Genomic DNA, 21,638 nt, shown 5'->3' on the forward strand with positions numbered 1-21,638 from the left:
TCAAACTCATCTGTGAATAGTTACCATAATGCAATCAGAGAGATAGTTGAAGACGGTGGCTTTGAGCGTAAATGACTCCCCCCGGATGACGGAGTAAGGCAGCGTGAGACTGACAAAAAACGGCTTGAAGGCGGTCAGTCCGACGTTGGGCGACACGCCGAAGCCCTCAGAGGACGAAACACAGAACGCTCCGGCGACCCATTTAGTGATGGTGTCAGGAACGGTCTCCTTCAATTTGACTGAACCATTGTCTCTGTGGAAACGGACAATCAAAAAAAACATTCAGCATGGACTTTTAACTCTATTCTACATAAGAATGTAGAATCTGGCACAGCACAGCAGTTGCAGCTTCATAATAAATGTACACATAATGGGACCATGAAAAAATGTAACGGAGAAGATTTAAAACTAGAGATTGATGTGTATCTATCTCTGCTGCAGTCGGAGTAACGCCGGAAGCAGCAGACGCTGAGTTGTCATTGCATTAAAGATTGTGCATCCATTAGCATTATTACTTAGTTCAAACTTCTCTAAAATTATATATTAAACTCACCACGAACCACACAATATCTGTTTGAAATACATCAAATAAAAAAAATGCATGAAGTATATTTCAGTGATCCTTAATATTGGATGTTTGATTATTACCCCACTATCACCAGGTCCCAGATCCAGGTGTGAGGGAAGAAACTCCTGGTGGCCTCCTCAACCTTTTCCTCTGCTGGTGGGGCAGGGTTCCTCTGAGCCTCATTGGGTTGGACATTCTCTCGTGTTTCAGGGACCACAGAAGTCAGTATCAATTCTGTTAACGAAGTGTTTGTTTTTTCCAGATAAATCATGAGTCATAGCCTATTTTGGTAGAAAATATCAACTTATTAACACTTCTAATGCAAGTCTGAAAATAACTTTTCTTTTTAATCAATCACTCGTGTGCAGGAATAAATCACTCCAAGCTATTGATAGAAGCGGCATAGCCACGTGTTCAGAATCTCATTGGTTGAGTGCAATTGGCTCGGTATAGATACATCAGAACAGAGGCAGACGTCTTCTTTCAACTCAGGCTATCATAGGCTGGTAACAGTGAATGGAAGGTCGTAATATGCAAAATGAGGTGTGAATCAAAAGGTGAGAGTGCAGCCGCCATTTTGATGTATCACAGTCCAAATAATTCATTATTCTCCATTATTTTGGCCAATTTCTGTTTTTAGCACACAGGAGTCAAAAGAGTATACAGAAACCATAAAACTTACCAGAAGCCGAAGTAAAATGAGGAAGAAAGATAGGCACCGGACTGCAGTCACGAGGTTTTTTTGAAAGCATATTGGTCAACAGTTTAGTTCCAGTTTCCTAGAAGAGGGAGGGAGAGAAATTGTGAGTTGTTAGAGTTGTGTTGGTCCAGTTTTACAAGTCTCTTCTCAATACGGTTTTTGGATGTATTGAGTATTACTTCATGAAATGTTATGAATACATATATTGTGTTGAATGTCAAGGTTAGACACCATCCATTAGAGCATTGGTTCCCAACCTGGGGTCCGGGCCCCAGAAGGACCAAAGAAGAGAGGTCTGCTGATATGATAAGGAAGAGTGTGTGAAGGCCTGTTCTGTTGTGATTATCAATGAAAACAATCAATATGGAAGTGAACTTTTGATATCATTGTATGACTTTTATAGTGTGGGTGGGTGGACCCTGGGGGGTTCAGTTTCACGAAGTAACTTGCAATAAAAAATGTATGTTTTTAATGGTATAGTGAATCTTAATGGCATTTGGATTAACCCACTGATAGCCCTAATTGCCATTTAAAAAAAATAATAATCTGACAGCCCTTACACGTCGGGAAAGATGAATACTGATGATTTATTTTTTCATTCATTTTGTGAAGTTAACAACTTGCCAGGCTTTCGATCCGTCTCTTACTTGCATGTAAACCTAAAGCCAATAAAACAGTTGTTGTGCAGGCTGACTCGTGATTCCATCTATTGATATTTAGATGCCAACCATGGAAGATGACAGGATTGGGTAGGGGTAAAAAAGTGTTTGATGGGTTGGGACAGGAGTTTGAACATAGAGATATGTGGAGACATAGAGATGGAGCACTGATACAGAATATAATTAGATAGAGATTAGTAATGAATTCTTTGGAAATACAGACCCAGATTGCATTTTTTATACCTTAAATCTGCTGAAAGCATCATTCTGCTCATAGGGCACATAGGGCGTCCAGATTTCAATATCGGGAACAATAGGCCGAAAGGGCAGGGTTATAGGCCCAGGCGAAGGTTCAGGATCACCGCCCTCGCATGGATATGGCTCATTGTCGTCAACCCTATAATCATATCCTGATAGCATCTGCAGAGGCAGCTGGTTATACATCTGCACAAAGAACAAACACATAAAAATTACAACTTTATGTAAGTCATAAGTGTAGGCACAGCTACAGGTCAGTCTATCACAAATCTTTTTTTTATAGACTGGTACCATTTCATCCCTGCAATCATGACAAACTTTTGAAACAAGAACACCACTGTCACGTGTTGATCAAGTTGGGTTGTCAATGGATTTACTTTCACATATTTTAGAGTCTAAAACATTTAGAACATTTATCCATCGTTCTGATAGATGATTCGCCAGCAGACATACATTTGGCTGTAATGGCTGCCGGCCTAATCTCTTGAGGTCAATGAGAAGTTCGTCCAACTAAATGTTCTTGTTTTTGCCACTGACAGGCACAATGCTGTCTGAATGCATTACAGACAGGTAATACGAGTTATACCCTTTAATTGAAACCAGAAAAGTCAGTTTATTGAGCGCAAACAATATTTACAAAGACAATCATTTAACATTAGAGAACACAGGAGTTGCTGGTCTACAGCTGCCTTAGTTGATTGTTAACCCTAACCCAGGGGCAGCATATAAAGACAATAGGATGGGGCCCGAAATGGAACCTTGAGGTACACCATAAGTAAGTGGGGGTTGTCTTAGAGTTGTCTTTGCCATTATGCAAATTAAAATCACACACTGGGACACAAATATTACTCAGTTGCAAGTACAAAGGAGTAGTGATTGCAAAGTTTTGTTACTCTTTTTTTTTTTTATCAAAAAAGGGTCTATTTAAGAATAGGGGCATAGTTCAGTATTGGAATTTTCTTTTTTAACACAGCTCAAAGTAGAACTGAAGACAGTAAGAGTCTTACATAGTCAACAGTGAGTTCCTGCTCTGGCTGCTGCAGGAGGATGCTCAGGTCGATGGCTCTAACAGAGCACATGGAGCCTGGCTCAGCGTTAAGTTGGAGCTTGGTCTCCTCTGCTGGAAGCTGCTGGATGGAGGAGAACTTCAGGGACACCTGCACAAATCAAGACATCCAGGTCATTACAGAGCTGAGGAGAACATCTCAGACAAACAATACTCAAATAATTTTCACCTAAAATGCAAATATCTTCCAATCTTACAGTAAAGTAAACTTAAGATTTGGATTCATGTATCTCTGTTATATACATCCTAATGGGTCATTACGGTGGTACCTTGTTATTGAAGCAGAGCTCAACAGGAAAGTTCATGCTATCAGCCACAACCTCTCCACTGGGCAACACGGTGTAAATGATCACCTGAGCATACGGTGCCAGGTTTGTGACCTGAACAAGTGTTATAGACAACTCTCCTTTGTTGACTGAGACACGAAAAACAAGAGAAACCAATTAGAGCACTATGAATATACATTTCACACCAAACATACAGTTTCTCGTTTTATTTATTTTTTATTCGTTATTTTCTAATATAAAATCATGTATTTGTATTTTGTACAGCATACCTCTTTACATATTCTAATAATAACCTGTTTGGTTTATCTGAAGCTAATTGAGCTGTAGAGTATATTTTTCCCAAAAATAACTACTTACATTTTTGTTTTGCATTTCTATTTTTTATTTGACTGCATTTATTCATACCTTAATGACAACAGTGGAAATTGTTTTATTTAAAGCCAAAAAGACTCATAAAGGAGGATTTCATGTATTTTTTGGGGATTCATTTGAAATATTGGATTTGTGAGGTTTTCTTTGTTTTTAAGATATATTTTTAGGCTTTTATACCTTTTATTTGTTAGGAAAGTTGAGTAGAGAACCAGGAGGGGAGTATGGAGTAACGGGGAAAGGAATAGTGCATGTTGGATTAACAGTTTAATCATTAAAACAGCTATTTATTAATTTAAAAACTACTGAAATGGTTGTGCATGTGAGCCATTGTCTGTTTTTTGTGTGGAAACATTGCTTACCAATTACATGTTCAACAGACACATGGACACGGCCGTACTGCTTCATTACCCCTTTAGACATCACCTTAACATAGACATAACACAAGAGATATGTTAAGTTGTTTTTGTCACAGAAAAAATACAGTTATCTGAATGCTTATTGACATAATAACTATAAAACTGATATAATCAGTTCCCTCTCCTAGCGGCAAAAACACAGTTCTACTAGTCAAGGTTCAAATGATAAAATAATGTCTAGTGTAATCTGATTGATTTAGAAACATAATGATGTCTCTATGATGTACCTTTTATATACAGTAAATTAAAACACTACAACAATGAATGCAAACTTTGAACCACATAGCAACCCTTAGAGTGGTAGATGATCTGATATTTCTATATCCAGCAGCTTAAAGAGGCCCATTGTCTAACATGATTACAATGAATCTTACCAGGTAGAAAAAGGTCAGGGTGTCTGTCTCATATCTTAGCGCCTTCCCCTGGATGATGTACTGAGCACGCACAGTCGCATCTCTGTCACAGGAGATCTTCCCGTCGGCCAGCATGATCTTCAGAAAGCTGTGGCTCAGGGAGTAAAATCTCAAAGCGCTGTGGTAGGCTGATCTGTAGTATGCGTTGTATTTTGGATATGTAGGAATCTTTATCTTCTCAGGCGTAGCCTGTAGATACCACAAGTCACATTTTGACTCATCAACATTAATTTAAGATCTAACTTGTAACCATGAACCAATAGTCAATTGTAGAAATGGATGACATAGATTTAAAATCTGTGTTGCTCAACGATCACAAGGATAGAAATTTCCTTTAAATATTGACTGAATTGTTACGAAAAAAGAACTGGTCATTTGTATCAAAGCACAAGAAAAGACATTTCTGACAAACTAAAAGGCTTGACAAACCGTTAAAGAAACAGTGTCCTTCCAGAGGCTTGTGTCCAAGGAAAATGACGCCATGCCGCTTGTGTCCGTAGTAAGTTTTACTCTTTGTGAGGAAGAGGTAGACAGGGTCACATAGGCATTGGAGACAGGTTGGTTGTCTGGACCGATTACTTTAATCTACAAACAAAAAAAACAACCATAAGCTTACACACGGTGGTATGAGTCAATCAATCTCAATCAGAATTGGGGCTATTTGTTTAGCCCCAATTCAAAACAATTTACATGTTACACAAGAACAGGTCAAGACTGTACTCTTATTACACTTAATTATTAATAAATCATGAGAACTGCATTAAGTAACAGTGGTAAACTGCTTTTAACAGGCAGACCCATGTTGAACACTGTCTCCTGAAAGTGTGTTGGGCTTGCAGACAGGAGTCTGAACTTGCTCTCTGAACTTGGCATCTCAGGATCTGCCCTCTGCTGGTTTGTGTCCTACCTCTTTGGGCGATCCTTTAGAGTGTCGTGGAAGGGAGAAGTGTCCAAAGCGCACAGCTTATCCACAGGGGTACCTCAAGGGTCAGTGCTTGGTCCCCTTCTCTTCTCCATATACACAAGCTCACTTGGTTCAATAATCCGCTCTCATGGATTCTCATACCACTGCTATGCTGACGATACCAAGTTCTTCCTGTCATTCCCGCCAGACGATGTTACAGTCTCTGCAAGAATCTCGTCATGCCTTGCTGATATCTCTAAATGGATGAATGAACGGCACCTTCAACTCAATCTTTCAAAGACTGAGCTCCTTGTCATCCCAGCCAGTCCCTCTATGCAACCACAGATCAACATCCAGCTTGGAACAACCAAACTCATGCCCACAAAATCTACCCGGAACCTGGGTGTCATGATTGATGACCAGCTAACTTTTAAGGTTCAAGTAGCCTCAATTGCCCGGTCATGTCGATTTGCCCTGTACAACATCAGGTAGATCAGACCTTACCTGTCAGAACATGCTACACAGCTCCTGGTACAGGCTCTTGTGATATCACACATCGATTATTGCAACTCTCTACTGGCAGGTCTTCCTACATGCACGATCAAACCCCTGCAGATGATACAAAATGCAGCAAGCATGACTGGTCTTCAACCTTCCTAAAAGAGCTCATGTCACTCCGCTGTTCATCTCCTTACACTGGCTCCCAGTTACTGCTCGCATCAAATTTAAAACTCTGCTGTTCGCTTACAAAACAGCGACAAAAACAGCTCCTCCTTACTTTAACTCTCTCATCCAGGTCTACACTCCCTCCCGCCCACTACGCTCTGCCAATGAAAGGTGTCTGATCCAACATTCACAACAGGGTCCTAAGTCTCTGACTAGACTCTTCTCCTCTGTCGCCCCCCGGTGGTGGAATGAACTTCCAAACTCCATTCGATCTGCAGAGTCCCTCTGCACCTTTTAAGAAAAAGCTAAAGACCCAGCTCTTTCATAAATACCTACTAACTTAATGATGATGGTCTTCATATTATTGATGATGATGATGGTTGTGACGATGTTTTTTGTTTGATAACGACGACTTATAAGATGGTTTCTATACTGATTAGAGCTCTCAAGAACTGCCGTCAATGTTGTGCTTTGCCTCTGTGCAATGCCTGTCAGCACCTGTATGTCCCATCGGACTCAAAGCTGATCGTTTGCTCTTACTGACATTGTTCCCTTTTTTCTAGGAGTTTCTGTCCAAACCGTTTCGCTGTGTAAGTATAATCTCACTTGAGCACTGACTGCTTCATAACTTGGTTTCATATTCATTATTTTGAGCCTCAAACTGCTCTCTTTGATACTATATCAAAATCCAATGATGTAACATTACCAAAATATACTGTGTATACGAACAGCTGCACTTCTTCTGATGTTTCGCCATTGAAAAGATTCATTCATAAACATGAAATAATACAGAAAAGAAACAGTGAGATGCTGGGAACGGCAAAAAATGTTTCCCTGTTTGTATGTTGGTGGTCTGGCAGAAGCATATACATTGTGGCTGCTGTGTTAGTTGGATCTTGAAATGGTTAACATGATCAGAATCACAAGTAGCTTTCTAAAGATGTATGACATAAGTACTGTTCATAAACAGCAGTTATAATTGTGATAATAAGAAAGCATTCCCTGACCTGCGACTGTCGGATTTTTCACAGCCTCAAATATATGAATTGACTTTCAAAGGTTACATTTGCTTTGAAGGTTCCTCCTACGACAACTCTGATACCTGAGATTTTAGATCAAAACTTCCTTCATCATGAACATGATCAAAAAAATAGGTTAATGTCACTGATTATTACCTTTCCTTCGAACGTGAGGCCAGGCTTGTATGCTACAGGCGTCTCCATGAAGAAGGCCGATCTGACATACCTGTTGATAGTCATCCGTGCGTCTCCTGTCAGAGTGACCCCTAGACAGTAGGAAGTAAACAGATCACAGATCAGGACGTCTCTTTGCTAAATGTTGCTTAGTGCTGGGCTCATGATGGTCTTTGTAATATAGCAGAGTAAGGTCATTTACCTGCTTTCTGTAAAGTGTCTCAAGATGACATTTTTTATGAACTGGCGCTACACAAAATAAAGATTGATTGATCAGGAAGTATTGAACTACTGAACATTATCCAGCAATTAGTCAGCCTACCTGTGCCAAACTCCTCCAGTTCAGCAGTCACCTTGAAGCTGTTGATGTACATGAAATCGGTGAGGAAAAACTCAGCCATGTTCACTTTTTGTGTAGCACAACCGCTTTTATCCGTCTAGTAGAAAATCACAAAAGTCAACACAATTCTTACTTAAAAATGTCAAAGGAGTGGTAAAAAGGAAATGTGCATACAGAAAGCCAAGTGTTTTGTTACGTAGATTACTCACTGTCATATTATAAGTCTTGCAAGGGTTTATGTCTTTGGTCCTATAATACCAGTAAACGAAGCCTATTCGGCAGAACACCGCCTTGATTGAACCTTGAACTGGTTTCCCATAGGTGTACCTGGAGGACGCACAAGAATAAAAGATGCTTTTAAAGAAAGTCAGAGCTGGATTGATGATTGATATAGAGGAGATTTGTATTGAAAGTTAATGTCATCTCATTGCCTAAAAGTGCAGGTATCAAGAAACAGCGGAACATCCTCCAAATCAAATAAGTCAAAATGAAATGATACCTAATTTTTCTACACTTTCTTTGCAGTCTTCTGGTTTAGTCTAGGCACAAAACTACATTGATTAGTTTCAGAAAAGAAGTCAAAGGGTGGACCAACCTTCAGGGGGAAAGTCTGACATTTTATGGGCTCATCTATTACCCCTTATTGTCACTCAGAGCAGCATTTATCAGTTATTCAACTTTGTCACCAGCAAAATGTATTACTTAAAGGGTTAAAGGGTTTACTTTGGCATGAGTTAAACGCCTACTCTTGAATAGACCAAGCATTTATATACCGTGACATGGGAATCAGAAATAACTTTTTATATTGTTTACATGAATAGAACTAGAAGATGTTTTACTCACTTTCCACAAATCTTTAGTGGCGCCTCTTCATCCATTACACTGACCATGCTGGGCAGTTGAACTATAACTTCATATTTTGGCGGGACTGAGGCAAAGAAAAAATGTTTTTTTTTTTAAATGATACTGCTGAAAATGTACATGAATCAAGCACTTCATTACTTTGGAAGATTTCCATTTTTACCAAATTCCTTGACAACAAAGGTGTGAGTTATTTTTTGTCCTTTGTCTGTGATGGCGCTGATCGTGTAGGTTCCTTGCTCGGCATCAGAATTCATTGGGTGTGAAAAGTCAAGGATGCCAACATCAATAGACTTATCCAGCCACTGGGCAATGCGATTTGAATTTGGATCCTATAGAGAGACGGAAAACCGGAAAAGTGAAGGGCTGTGAATTCTTTCAATATAGTGTACATTCAACTCAACATTGTTTTTAGCTCAGTTTTTCATTGAAGTTAGTGGAATTACGTGGAGCAAAAGTGACTGTCAATTACAATGTATAGCCTAGCTACCGTCCCTACAGTCCTGCTGTTTTCTCAGTTGAAGGGCTGAGCTGACCAACATCTCTGGTGGCTAATATACAGTGGGTACGGAAAGTATTCAGACCCCTTTACATTTTTCACTCTTTGTTTCATTGCAGCCATTTGCTAAAATCAAAAAAGTTCATTTTATTTCTCATTAATGTACACTCAGCACCCCATCTTGACAGAAAAAAAACAGAAATGTAGAAATTTTTGTAAATTTATTAAAAAAGAAAAACTGAAATATCACATGGTCATAAGTATTCAGACCCTTTGCTGTGACACTCATATTTAACTCACATGCTGTCCATTTCTTCTGATCCTCCTTGAGATGGTTCTGCTCCTTCATTGGAGTCCAGCTGTGTTTAATTAAACGGATTGGACTTGATTAGGAAAGGCACACACCTGTCTATATAAGACCTTACAGCTCACAGTGCACGTCAGAGCAAATGAGAATCATGAGGTCGAAGGAACTGCCCAAGGAGTTCAGAGACAGAATTGTGGCAAGGCACAGATCTGGCCAAGGTTACAAAAGAATTTCTGCAGCACTCAAGGTTCCTAAGAGCACAGTGGCCTCCATAATCCTTAAATGGAAGAAGTTTGGGACGACCAGAACTCTTCCTAGACCTGGCCGTCCAGCCAAACTGAGCAATCGTGGGAGAAGAGCCTTGGTGAGAGAGGTAAAGAAGAACCCAAAGATCACTGTGGCTGAGCTCCAGAGATGCAGTAGGGAGATGGGAGAAAGTTCCACAAAGTCAACTATCACTGCAGCCCTCCACCAGTCGGGGCTTTATGGCAGAGTGGCCCGACGGAAGCCTCTCCTCAGTGCAAGACATATGAAAGCCCACATAGAGTTTGCCAAAAAACACATGAAGGACTCCCAGACTATGAGAAAGAAGATTCTCTGGTCTGATGAGACCAAGATTGAACTTTTTGGCTTTAATTCTAAGCGGTATGTGTGGAGAAAACCAGGCACTGCTCATCACCTGCCCAATACAATCCCAACCGTGAAACATGGTGGTGGTGGCAGCATCATGCTATGGGGGTGTTTTTCAGCTGCAGGGACAGGACGACTGGTTGCAATTGAAGGAAAGATGAATGCGGCCAAGTACAGAGATATCCTGAAAGAAAACCTCTTCCAGAGTGCTCAGGACCTCAGACTGGGCCGAAGGTTCACCTTCCAACAAGACAATGACCCTAAGCACACAGCTAAAATAACAAAGGAGTGGCTTCGGAACAACTCTGTGACCATTCTTGACTGGCCCAGCCAGAGCCCTGACCTAAACCCAATTGAGCATCTCTGGAGAGACCTGAAAATGGCTGTCCACCAACGTTCATCATCCAACCTGACAGAACTGGAGAGGATCTGCAAGGAAGAATGGCAGAGGATCCCCAAATCCAGGTGTGAAAAACTTGTTGCATCATTCCCAAGAAGACTCATGGCTGTACTAGCTCAAAAGGGTGCTTCTACTCAATACTGAGCAAAGGGTCTGAATACTTATGACCATGTGATATTTCAGTTTTTCTTTTTTAATAAATTTGCAAAAATTTCTACATTTCAATGTGTTAATGTGTTAATGAAACAAATGAACACATTAGTTGTTCATTTGTGTTATTAACTTTTTCACTATGACTTTAAGCAGTTAGAAGAAGAAGCACCAGAGGTAGCTTCTCTTACGATTGCTGTTCGTGAATCTTACCTGGAGCACCACTGAATCGTACTGAAAAAGAGAAGAACATGAGAAGATTTTTGTGAAAATGGGTAAAGTATAAAAGGAATTCGCACAAAGCACAAGTTCTTGTTGTACATGACAGAATTCCAGTACCAAATGATTTGAAGTTCTGTATAGTTTGACCCATGTCCCATCTGTTTACATGGAGAAGGCCGGGTTTATGACCTATAGTATGCAGGGGGAGCACTAGATATTCTGGCTTCACAAATTAACAACAACAATAAACAAACGTTAATTAAAGCTTGCCTGAGTACAAAACAAACTAGAACAATGCATCAGTGGCCGTTTGTTATGGACAAATGGTCCCAAATAAACAAAAGATTTTAGCATCCTTTTTTTCATATGAGACGAGTAGAAACCAAATCCTTTCAGCACAGTTTCCTCTTCATATAACAGATTTGAATGAAATTCATGTCTGCTGCACAAAGCCATGTCTTTAGCCTCTCAGTGTAAAAAGGAAAAGGCCTTGAGTTTACATTGGTTCAGATGTTTGGGTCAAACGCCAAATGAACTCTGACAGCATGTTTATCACACGACTCCACACAGCACTTCACACCCACGCTGTCTTTACGTGTAAAAAAAACAAAAAAAAAAGAGCCCTACTTTCACCTCCCACTCTCTGAACTAAAATAGACCTCCTTCTTCAGATTCACTGACTGCTCAGGAGAAATTACTCCAGACGACAAGTACACTGTACCAGAACATGTCATGTAGTATAACAGGATAAGAGGAAACATGTTTAACTTACCACTCGTGCTTTAGGGATGAAATCTGTATCCAATGAGACCATTCGAAACCTGACTTTAAGTGAAAGAAGAAGAAAACACATCAGTTCATTTATTAATTTTACAAACTGACATCCATACATAATGAGGACAACATCTAGGAAAAATTGCTGCAAAAAAAATAAATGAATAAAATCCTTCAGTACACTTTCCATTGAGTTCCAGCAGATACTTAAAATGAGGGACATGTATAATATTCCTGACAGTGGGGCCACAACCAGCAGGAAAAAAGCCATTTGGGGAGTCAGATTTAAATAAATCTCTCACACACTTTAGACTGCTTCTTAAGAGTGTTCATTAAAATGATTATCTTGCAGTCTGCTTGTCAAATCAATTTTGTGTTTTTTTTTATCTTCAGCAGCTACAGGTGTGATGAAAGTTGTCAAGAATCTCAATATAAATGTGTCTGTCTAACATATTCATGATCAAATTACTTTTTTTTTCTCACAGATTTGCCACTTGAATATCCACACTGATTTAGAGGAAGGTCTGTGTGTGTTGGTTGTTTATGGAGCAAGAGAAACAAGATGCAAAGCGGAGGAGAGTTGGCAGATGAAAAGAAAACACGAAACAAGCGAGGTATGGTAATCACAAACACCTACTGTACATATTCACTGATGTGTTCTAACATTATAAGAGTGCCCGCATAGACTCTATGTATGCATAATGTTATTTTTGAAGTAGATGAGGTTTGGGCTGCACGTGATGCAGAGGTTAGCACTGTTTCCTCACAGCAAGAAGTTCTCTGGCTGCGCAGGGCCGTTTCTGTGAGGAGTTTGCATGTTCTGCATATGCATGCGTCGCTTCCTCATGAGTACTCCGGGATATACTTGTCATTCAATAAACTTGATAATTCAAAAAGTTAAATTCAAGCAGTAAATAAAATGAACTATCCACATAATTAGGATTAAAGACACATTGACAACAAGTGCAGCTGGCCTGTATTTGTGGTTTTTATATGCTATATTTTATTCATTGTTACCAAGAATGTTTGAGGAACAGGCATTTTCTGTTAGTTAGGTTTGTTTCTATTTTAGTCTCACCTTAAAACAGATTAGTGTTTAAAACTTAGGTCAGCACCCACAGGCCCTGTCCTCTACTGTCTATCTCAGCATAATGTAATTGTAGCGCAATTTTACATTTCTATCAACCCCACCTGGTTTTTATGTTGCTCCCCTTTCCCTTCACCAGCTGGAGTCCTAACAGCCGAATAAAGGCATAATTCCTACAGTTGTCAAGTCTTGTCTCAGCAGGATGCAGATATTATAATTCAGTCTAAAATAGTGCTGCTGCAGCAGATTTGGTAAGCAGGCTGAGCCGTATGAAGAGTAAATATTCTGCAGTATTCCTGCCACTCAGAAACAGAAGTTTTTTAACACCTTTAGTGTCCTCCTAATGAAAGAGAGTGAGGTTAAAAAATATATAATAAGAATTCAAAACTCACCAGGCTGTCCAGGCGTGTAGATTGGTTTATCAGTTTGGACGATGTGGATGCAAGTAGGCGGTTCAATGAGGACTTTGGTCTTCTTGGTTATTGTGTCTTTCCTACCCTCAAGAACAATAATAACGTTCGCCACCGTTATCGTGCTCACTTCAGGAACCTGCAACAGCACAGAACACAAATCCATCAGGCGGGAAACACCACAGTCCCACTAAGGATTCAAAGCCAGGCTTCATGGTCTATCAAAGCAAGTGTTATCTGATGGAACTGGAACTGGTCATTTACTCCAGGATTGTTGAGCATCTGGGCCTCAAATGACCGGATTACACAACAGGTTTGCAAAAAGATAAATGGGAGGAACGCTTTGTTTATCTGAATGCATGACTCAAATGTGTTGCCAGTATTGATGCACTTTTCTGAAACTGTTCCGTGTATGCGGTATGTGTGCAGTAAAACATTTGCTACATCATGATCTTTGGCATTGACAGTCTCAGTCATGATGCTTTCAGTATCTTCAGATTGTTTTAAATACTTAAGGAATATTTGAAACCTGAGAGTTATACCATTCAATAAACCACAACAATCAATAAAAGGAGTGATGCAGTGTCATGCTAAAAACACAGTGCTAACACTGCTGTTTTTGCCTAGAATGATGTATCATTTAATGCTTTATATCACCAGAATCTGTGAAAATAGAGGTTGTGAAAGTTTTGTTAGTTAATCGACTTCTGCTTTTATCCAAAGCGACGTACATCAGAGAGTAAAAACAACACAAGCAAGGATGGGAGGAAACAATGTCAGTAAGTGCAAACGATCAGCTTTGAGTCTGATTGGACACACAGGAGCTGACAGGAAGTGACCAGAGGCAAAGCACAACATCAACAGCTATTCTTGAGAGTTCTAATCAGCATCAAAACCATTTAAAATCATCATTATCAAACAAAACCATTGACAGCATCATCAATATCATTAAGTGTGTAGGTGTTCATAAAGAGCTGGGTCTTTAGCTTTTTCTTAAAGGTGCAAAGGAACTCTGCGGATCCAATCGAGTTTAGAAGTTCGTTCCACCACCAAGAGGGCGGCAGAGAGTTTAGTCTAGTTATTATCTTAATTAAATTCAAGCTACTTTATTAATCCCTCTTTGGGCAATTGGTTTGGAGCAGCTTGTACATTAAAAAATATACAGAAATACAGCACAATGAGGTACAGACAACAATAAATGATACCAAAGAGCTAAAAAAAATATGAAATAGGACCTAAAAAGAAATACCAAGGTTAAACAGAGTTATCAATAAATGAACAGACAGAATAAAACAATAAAAGGATGACAAGGCTCTGTGGTAGTAAAAGGATAAAAGGTTTGTAGAAATATGAAATCTAAGGAGCATTTAGTGATCTAGTTGCAGGGGGGACCAACGATTCAGAATAGTGGAAATTAATTTAAAGCACATGTCTGGAATAAGCTAAAATACATTCAGCTCTCCTGAGGATCATCTGCTTTATTTCAGGCCAATAATCTGAGGACAGATTTGAACAATACTGTTCAGACTGTTTAGCTGAGAGGCCTTGAAACCAGCGGGTAAGAGACTCTTAGTAAATGACTGATAAAAATGACAAGGATTAAAGGACTGACTGAGAAAGAATGTAGTTTACAAAAAGGTAAATTCTCTGTTTGCCCCCTCTTAACAATAACCTCAGTGTCATTATTGAGTTGATCATCTAGCTTACATGCTTTTTTTCCCTTAAATTATTTTAAACATATGCAAACAATTGTGTCGGAGTCATCCTGCCGCTGTGGGTTTTGACTATATTCTGAACCAGAGGTATGTAACGTTATGACAAAACAAATACACAACATGATCAAGATTAAGTGATGGAAGCTGTTGGTCTTCTGTTTCTTTCAAAAATCAAAGACTAATAGTGTTTATTTTGACTCAACTTAGGGTAAACAGAAGTCTCGGTTGAGGTGAGACAAAGTAAAGTGTGAATCCAATAGACATTAAAAAAACAAAGTTCAGCTCCAGCTCGCTGCCAGTGAAATGCAGAACCAAGTATCAAAAAGCAGTGTTTTATACATAATATGTATCTTAACTGACGTGCTTAATAATGACAAGTTGCCTAAATATGTGTACAAATAATGTGACAGACCTTAAAGTCAAAGCAGCGGTAAAAGTCTCGTGTGATCGACGTCTCCACGATGACTTTTTTTTTTCTACCCGTCTCCATTTGTAGGATAACAGTCAGACAGATGGGCTCTGTGGGGTCGTGGATCTGTGCACACAGGCTCTCCTGATACCCTCCTCTGAGCCGGGAGCTCAGTGTCACCGCATAAAGGCTGCATGAAGAAAAGAGTGTCAGATTAGCGAAATAATGAGGTCATAAATTACAGATATGGACAAAATGTGAGCAGAAAACCCTGCAGGTTCAATAGTAGTATAGTCCAACTGATTATTTTCATTGAGCCAGGACTTTGGATTCTGTTTTAGCCATGTAACGATACCTCCTCATATAATTAAAAATCCATACAAATAAGGGCCAATTCAAATCACTGATGCGAAAATATTTATTGCAATACTCTATTTCAACCAGCAGAGGGCACTGTCTATTTCTTTTGGCTTCTCTTGTCTGACGTCAGTAGCTGAAGAAGTGAGGCGTACTACATACCAGGCAGAAACAAGTGAAGATTTTAAAGGGGGGTAAAGCGTCTTGTTGGCTGAAGAAGGGAGGTGAGCAGTCAAGACAAAAACAGTGTTCTTATATTGAAAGAGATTAAATGAACAAATATCAAAACCGACATGATGCCAGATGTAAAACGGCGCCAATTTGAGAAGCTCCTCACACCAAAAACATATTATAAACTTGCCGCTAGGAAGTAGATTGAGACATGTTTCGAAGACACTGGATTACAGGATGTGTTTATCTGCTCACAGAAGACTGTCTGGAGCCCTGCTTGTGTAGAAGAAGCTGCATGTTACAGAGCCTTTCTTTTCTTTTTTTTCTTTTTGACTCGTACAGAGAAACAGACAGAATTGTTGTTCAAGTCCTTTCTTAAGACAGCAAAGCAACATAATGCAATGCAGATAGCGATTCAGTGACGGATTTGCATCCAGTAACATTTGAGAGAGAGAGAGAGAGGGAGAGAGACAGACTGCAGCAGGCATTGCACACAAAAAATATACATGTATTTGACATGGATGTCCAATCCTGCACAGGCTGGCAAGTGTGATTGGCGACCACCTGCATTATGCATAAAGCAAACTTTTGCAGGCAATATGGAATGCAACTGTTTGTTGGTTAAATCTTGCTTTACTTACGTTTCTTTAAGTTCATGGGATGATGTCAGAGTTGTCAGGACCGCTGCTGTGATGATGACAGTGAACATTTGGAGCACAGGTGCCATGTCTGCAGATGAGCAGCAGGCAACTTTAGCAGAGTGGACTGACTGCAGAAGGAAGCACTTCAAGATCCAGCAGTGCAAGCCTTCAAACTTTTCTCCAACAGTGTCAGTAGTGGTGTGGAGTGACTGTTTATATCCTTAAACTTCTGACACCTCCTCTCCCCAAGTTTGTTTAACATTTGCAGCCACCTCCCTGATCCTGAAGGAGTTTATCTTCCCAAAAGGTTCAATCACACAACCCTGCCAGCTGCCAGGAGACAGTTTCCACACTTCAATGAGGTGAAAATGTTGAAAATATAGGAGCATGTTGTTTCAACGACCCTGTTAGTGTAACAACAGGTCCGGGTACAACATGATGTTTAGACCTTAGAGATATTCGAGACCCTGAGACAGACGATCTCAACATCTGCAAGGCCCTGAGAATCTCCAAGTAGGGAGATTTATAATCATAAAAGCAGGACTCTTTACTGATGCACAATTCAGACATCTCTCAACTAGTTTGGAGAACTCAGAAAAAAAAAGGTTTTTGTCCATATGTGTGGTCACAAGGGGGCTGGAGGCAATCTGAGCTGACATCGGTTGAGAGGCGGGATACACCCTAGAGCAGGCATGGGCAAACTACGGCCCGCGGGCCATATACTATATTATATTATTATTATTAATAATAATAATTATTATTATATACTATATTGGGCTTTTTAATCCGGCCCGCCGAACTTGTCCAAATTATATTATTATTAAATAAAATTTTATTATAATTAAACCTTGTTCGTTTTCCCCTGTAATGCCCGCGTTTCCCCAATAGATGGCGCACTTCAGAGTGTGGTGTATTACTCCCTTCTTCACTTTGCCCTATGAACCCGTATGAGCCCTTCTGTAAAAATGAGCGGATCAAAGAAAAGAAAAGTGGACAGTGAATGCCGAGTGTTTAATACGGAGTGGACAACTAAATATTTTTTCCCTGAAGTCCGATCAAAGGCTGTATGCCTGATATGCCAAGAAACTGTCGCAGTTTTCAAAGAGTACAGTATCAGCCGTCACTTTGCAACGAAGCATGCTAACTACGCTAGCAAGCAGTCCACGCAAGAACAGGCGGCTACAACTCAGAGGTTGAAGGCTAATTTACAGACTCAGCAACATTTTTTTCACCCACAAACTGCGATTCAAGAGTCAACTACCAAGGCAAGTTTTTTGCTGGCATTCAAATTAGCAAAGGCTAGCAAGCCTTTCTCCGAAGGCGAGTTTTTAAAAGAATGCATGGTAGAGACAGCAGGTCTCTTGTGTCCAGAGAGCCAAGGCCAGTTTGAAAAAATCAGTTTATCATGCAGGACTGTGACTCGCTGTGTGGAACTGATTGATGAAGATATAGCCAGCGAATTAAACAAAAAGGCTGAGTCCTTTAAGTTATATTCACTAGCACTGGATGAAAGTAATGACGTGAAAGACACTGCTCAGCTCCTCATTTTTATCCGAGGGATTAATGACAGTTTTGAGATAACGGAGGAGTTTTTGACCATGGAGTCTCTGAAAGGAAAAACGCGAGGAGAGGACTTGTATAACCAGGTGTCTGCTGTCATCGAGAGAATGAAGCTACCTTGGAGTAAAAGAGGGACTTCAGCATCGTCAGTTTATTATGTTCCTGGAGGAAACTGATGCGGATCATCAGGACTTACTGTACCACTCTCGTGTCCGCTGGTTAAGTTTGGGCAAAGTGTTTCAACGAGTGTGGGAGCTGAAAGAGGAGATCAGCGCATTTTTGGAGTTAATGGGGAAATCTGACAAATTTCCTGAGCTAAGCGATATACCTACGTATGTGAGCAGACATTCAGCGTCATGAACATCAACAAAGCCCCTCACAGATCCAAGTTAACTGACCAACACCTCGGATCTATCCTGAGAATTACCACTACTAAACTAACTCCAGACTTTAATGCACTGGCAAAAAAGGGAGATCACCAACACTGTTCCCACTGAAACTGAACGTGAGTTTCTCTACTGTGTTTATTAAAATTTTATTTAATTAAATGAATGCATTTGGAAATCAATCTGTACATTGAGCCTTGCATATTCATGCTTTGCTACTTGTTAAAGGCCAAATCCTTTCATGTAATGGCTTTTACATGTCATTTATATTAGTTCACACAAACACTCCATCCATCTGTTCCTGGCCCGGCCCCTCTGTCAAATTTTAGAACCCATTGTGGCCCGCAAGTCAAAAAGTTTGCCCACCCCTGCCCTAGAGTGTCGCCTGTCAATCACAGGGCTGACATGTATAGACAAACAATCAGTAACACTCATATTCACACCTATGGAACATGAATAGTAGTTGAAGAGAACCCTACGTATGCATGGAGAGAACGAGCAACATACACGTTCTGTTGCACGACTTTATTTTAATTTTATTTTTTTAAGTGTATCTGATGATGTGGCAAGTGTTGAGAGCCTTTTGGTAGATCTGTTTTCCAGGATGTGATGTTGAAACAGTGTAACATGACCTGGGTGTTCACACGGATGTGTTGCTTCATACAGGTCTACAAGCTGCCAGATCAAGAGTTGATCTGAAAATTCAGCCGAAAAAATTGGCTTAACCATCATTTCTGTTGCGCAATGTTTGGTCAAAGCAAATGTTAATATTATTTATACAAACTAAGCAATTAGGCAACACCTATTAAACACATGGCAGGACAGACAGGAGACTATTTATTCACAACACATGATCTGTCTCTATCAGCTGGTATTTACCAGCAGTGTCACATGTTTCATAGTTTTACATCTACAGCTTTTAAAATGTATGAACCTTGAATTGTTTTAAAATACAAAGGTAAGCTCACCTTGTGGTTCTGAGATAGGAGCGGACAAGGAGACGAGTGACGCACTAAACCGCGTGAACTTTCTGTCTTTTGTAGTGCAATGCATTTTTTGTACTCAAATTTGCAATACAACTGTTAGAATCCAAATGGCATGAATCCCTAACTATCTGTAATTTACTCTGTAGCTAACGTTATAGGAAGTGGCTTAATGCTAACATTAGCTGTTGCCTAATGTAGCTAATGGGCTATTACATGTGTTGTTTTCCTTCAAATCAACCTGATGTCCCTACAGGTTCTGACTATCCCATGTCTTTAAGATGCTAATTAATCATGATGCAGTACAATTATGTCTTATGTTTCTTATTATGTTAAGCAAAGCATTGTAACAGCAGAGCTCCTCGCCCTCTACCTGATGTCCAGGAAAATAGCCCCCTTGTAAATATGAAAGTCGGATCAATGGAGACATTTCCACCACACAGACGTACACAAGATCTGACTTTTCCTGTTAGGAAATGCCTAAAAGCAGCAAATTAGAAACTGGCATTACAATACAAAGTGCAAGTGCTCCAATTGTGTTGAGTTTTTCATTTTTTTTTGTCCCAGTCGACTGGAGGCAACACGTTCAGGTGACAGTTTCCAGGATGTCTTTCCTCCAGCTCTTCTTTTATCTTCTTTTATCTTTTGTCTCCTCCCGCCTTTGATCTCTGCTGCTGCGAAAATCAATCACAGACAGGACTGAGTGGAATAGAATCAAAAATATTTTAAAGTATTGTTATCTACCTTTGGTTTTACTGAAAGCGTGCTGCACTTTCCTTTTTCTACATTAGTACCAGATTCACTCACAGCGCTTCAAACAAAAAAACTAATTTTTTTAATCCTAGACATGAAGACTGGCACTTACAATTAGAGACAATTTTTTACAGACAGTTATCTTTTGCAGAGACAGAGTCTCTTGCAGGGTTACCATTACACTCCAACAGTATATAGATCCTTTCCCATCATGCTCTTGGTGGAAATGTACGTAAAGAAAATCACAATAGTGGGGCGCTGGTGGCACAGTGGTTGGTGCGCGCGTCCCATGTATGGAGGTTGTGGTCCTCCAGGTGGGCCACCCGGGTTCAGATCCGACCTGTGACTTCTTTCCCGCATGTCATTCCCCGCTCTCTCTCTACACGATTTCTGACTCTATCCACTGTCCTGTCTCTCCATTAAAGGCATGAAACGCCCAAAAATAAATCTCAATAGAGAAACCAAAACAGCTTTTGGCCACAGCTGGTTTCCACATGCCAAAAGTAGATGATCGCAGTACGGGAGCATCCGAGGACACGATGACAGCAGCCCTCTCACCTGTAACTCCCATATTTATGTGACGCACACAAAAGGTGTTGTCACATTTTATGTTTATATCTGGTTTGTTTTATTTTATAAATAATATAAAGGGGCACTTTAATATGAGCCATGTTGGCCAGTGAAATATTTCTTTGTAGAAGAGTTTCAATTTAGAATTAACTGCACATGTCAGTGTTGCCAGTAGGAGGCAGTGTGGCGCTGTGCTTCTCCCTTGGATGCTCTTTGTTTGCAGACTCTCGTCGCTTCTTCATTATGCTGTAGTGATGTGAAAAGCAGTTCTTTTCAGTGTACTGAATCAGTAGAATCAGTTCAGTAAAGTGATTCGTTCAAAAGATTTGTTCACCGAATCGTTCAGTACTTCTCAGCAGCTCTGTCTGTGAATCAGAATTTAATAAGCTGAAACACGGCCGAACGTTTAGTTCTGCTCGCGATCGTACTGAGAACAGCCGGTGGTGAATAATAAACCAATGAGCTGAGAATTTAGTTGGATAAAGTTACAGTTTGCAAACTGAAAGCTGCTAAAACAATCACATTTATTTTCCCAGACTGTTCTGTTCAGTACGTTCAGTACACGTTCAGTTTGTGATTCGTGATTCATGTCGGAGCGCTCGTTCAGTTCGTTCACTGAACGAGAGCTCTCACACACACACACACACACACTGTACTGACTGAGGAGAGGAGGGAGGGAGAGGAGGGAGGCTTTGAGTGACTCTTACGGTCTAGAGAGAGAGACACGAGACGGGAGAGAGGAGAGCGCAACTGAAGTTGAGAAATGAACGACTCTTTTCAGTAAGTGATTCAGTTCAGTTCGTTCACCCAGATGATTCGTTCGTTTCACGAACTACACATCACTATTATGCTGAGAGAAGCTGCACTGAGCAGAAGCACTGTTGTCTTCCTCATCTTTCTCCTGTTTACAC

The 21,638-nt window shown here is 40.2% G+C and overlaps 1 protein-coding gene across 1 annotated transcript in view; it reads right to left on the reverse strand.

Annotated features, from left to right (window-relative positions):
* Nucleotides 1-16,648, reverse strand: part of LOC132980094 (alpha-2-macroglobulin-like protein 1) — a 32,848-nt gene extending 16,200 nt beyond the window's left edge. Inside the window, exons 1-19 of the mRNA XM_061046020.1 lie at nucleotides 16,476-16,648; nucleotides 15,310-15,496; nucleotides 13,165-13,321; nucleotides 11,684-11,736; nucleotides 10,903-10,923; nucleotides 8,867-9,035; nucleotides 8,686-8,770; nucleotides 8,052-8,169; nucleotides 7,825-7,939; nucleotides 7,485-7,594; nucleotides 5,169-5,324; nucleotides 4,701-4,928; nucleotides 4,270-4,333; nucleotides 3,521-3,666; nucleotides 3,193-3,342; nucleotides 2,171-2,371; nucleotides 1,251-1,347; nucleotides 649-802; nucleotides 25-253 (exon numbers count right to left, since the gene is read on the reverse strand). Of these exons, the coding sequence (XP_060902003.1) occupies nucleotides 25-253; nucleotides 649-802; nucleotides 1,251-1,347; nucleotides 2,171-2,371; nucleotides 3,193-3,342; nucleotides 3,521-3,666; nucleotides 4,270-4,333; nucleotides 4,701-4,928; nucleotides 5,169-5,324; nucleotides 7,485-7,594; nucleotides 7,825-7,939; nucleotides 8,052-8,169; nucleotides 8,686-8,770; nucleotides 8,867-9,035; nucleotides 10,903-10,923; nucleotides 11,684-11,736; nucleotides 13,165-13,321; nucleotides 15,310-15,496; nucleotides 16,476-16,561 (2,526 nt within the window). The 5' untranslated portion in view covers nucleotides 16,562-16,648. The remainder of the gene's footprint in view (nucleotides 1-24; nucleotides 254-648; nucleotides 803-1,250; nucleotides 1,348-2,170; nucleotides 2,372-3,192; nucleotides 3,343-3,520; nucleotides 3,667-4,269; nucleotides 4,334-4,700; nucleotides 4,929-5,168; nucleotides 5,325-7,484; nucleotides 7,595-7,824; nucleotides 7,940-8,051; nucleotides 8,170-8,685; nucleotides 8,771-8,866; nucleotides 9,036-10,902; nucleotides 10,924-11,683; nucleotides 11,737-13,164; nucleotides 13,322-15,309; nucleotides 15,497-16,475) is intronic.
* Nucleotides 16,649-21,638: the final 4,990 nt, after the last annotated feature.

The sequence above is a fragment of the Labrus mixtus genome, chromosome 9 (genome assembly GCF_963584025.1).
Source record: "Labrus mixtus chromosome 9, fLabMix1.1, whole genome shotgun sequence".
Taxonomy (NCBI): Eukaryota; Metazoa; Chordata; class Actinopteri; order Labriformes; family Labridae; genus Labrus; species Labrus mixtus.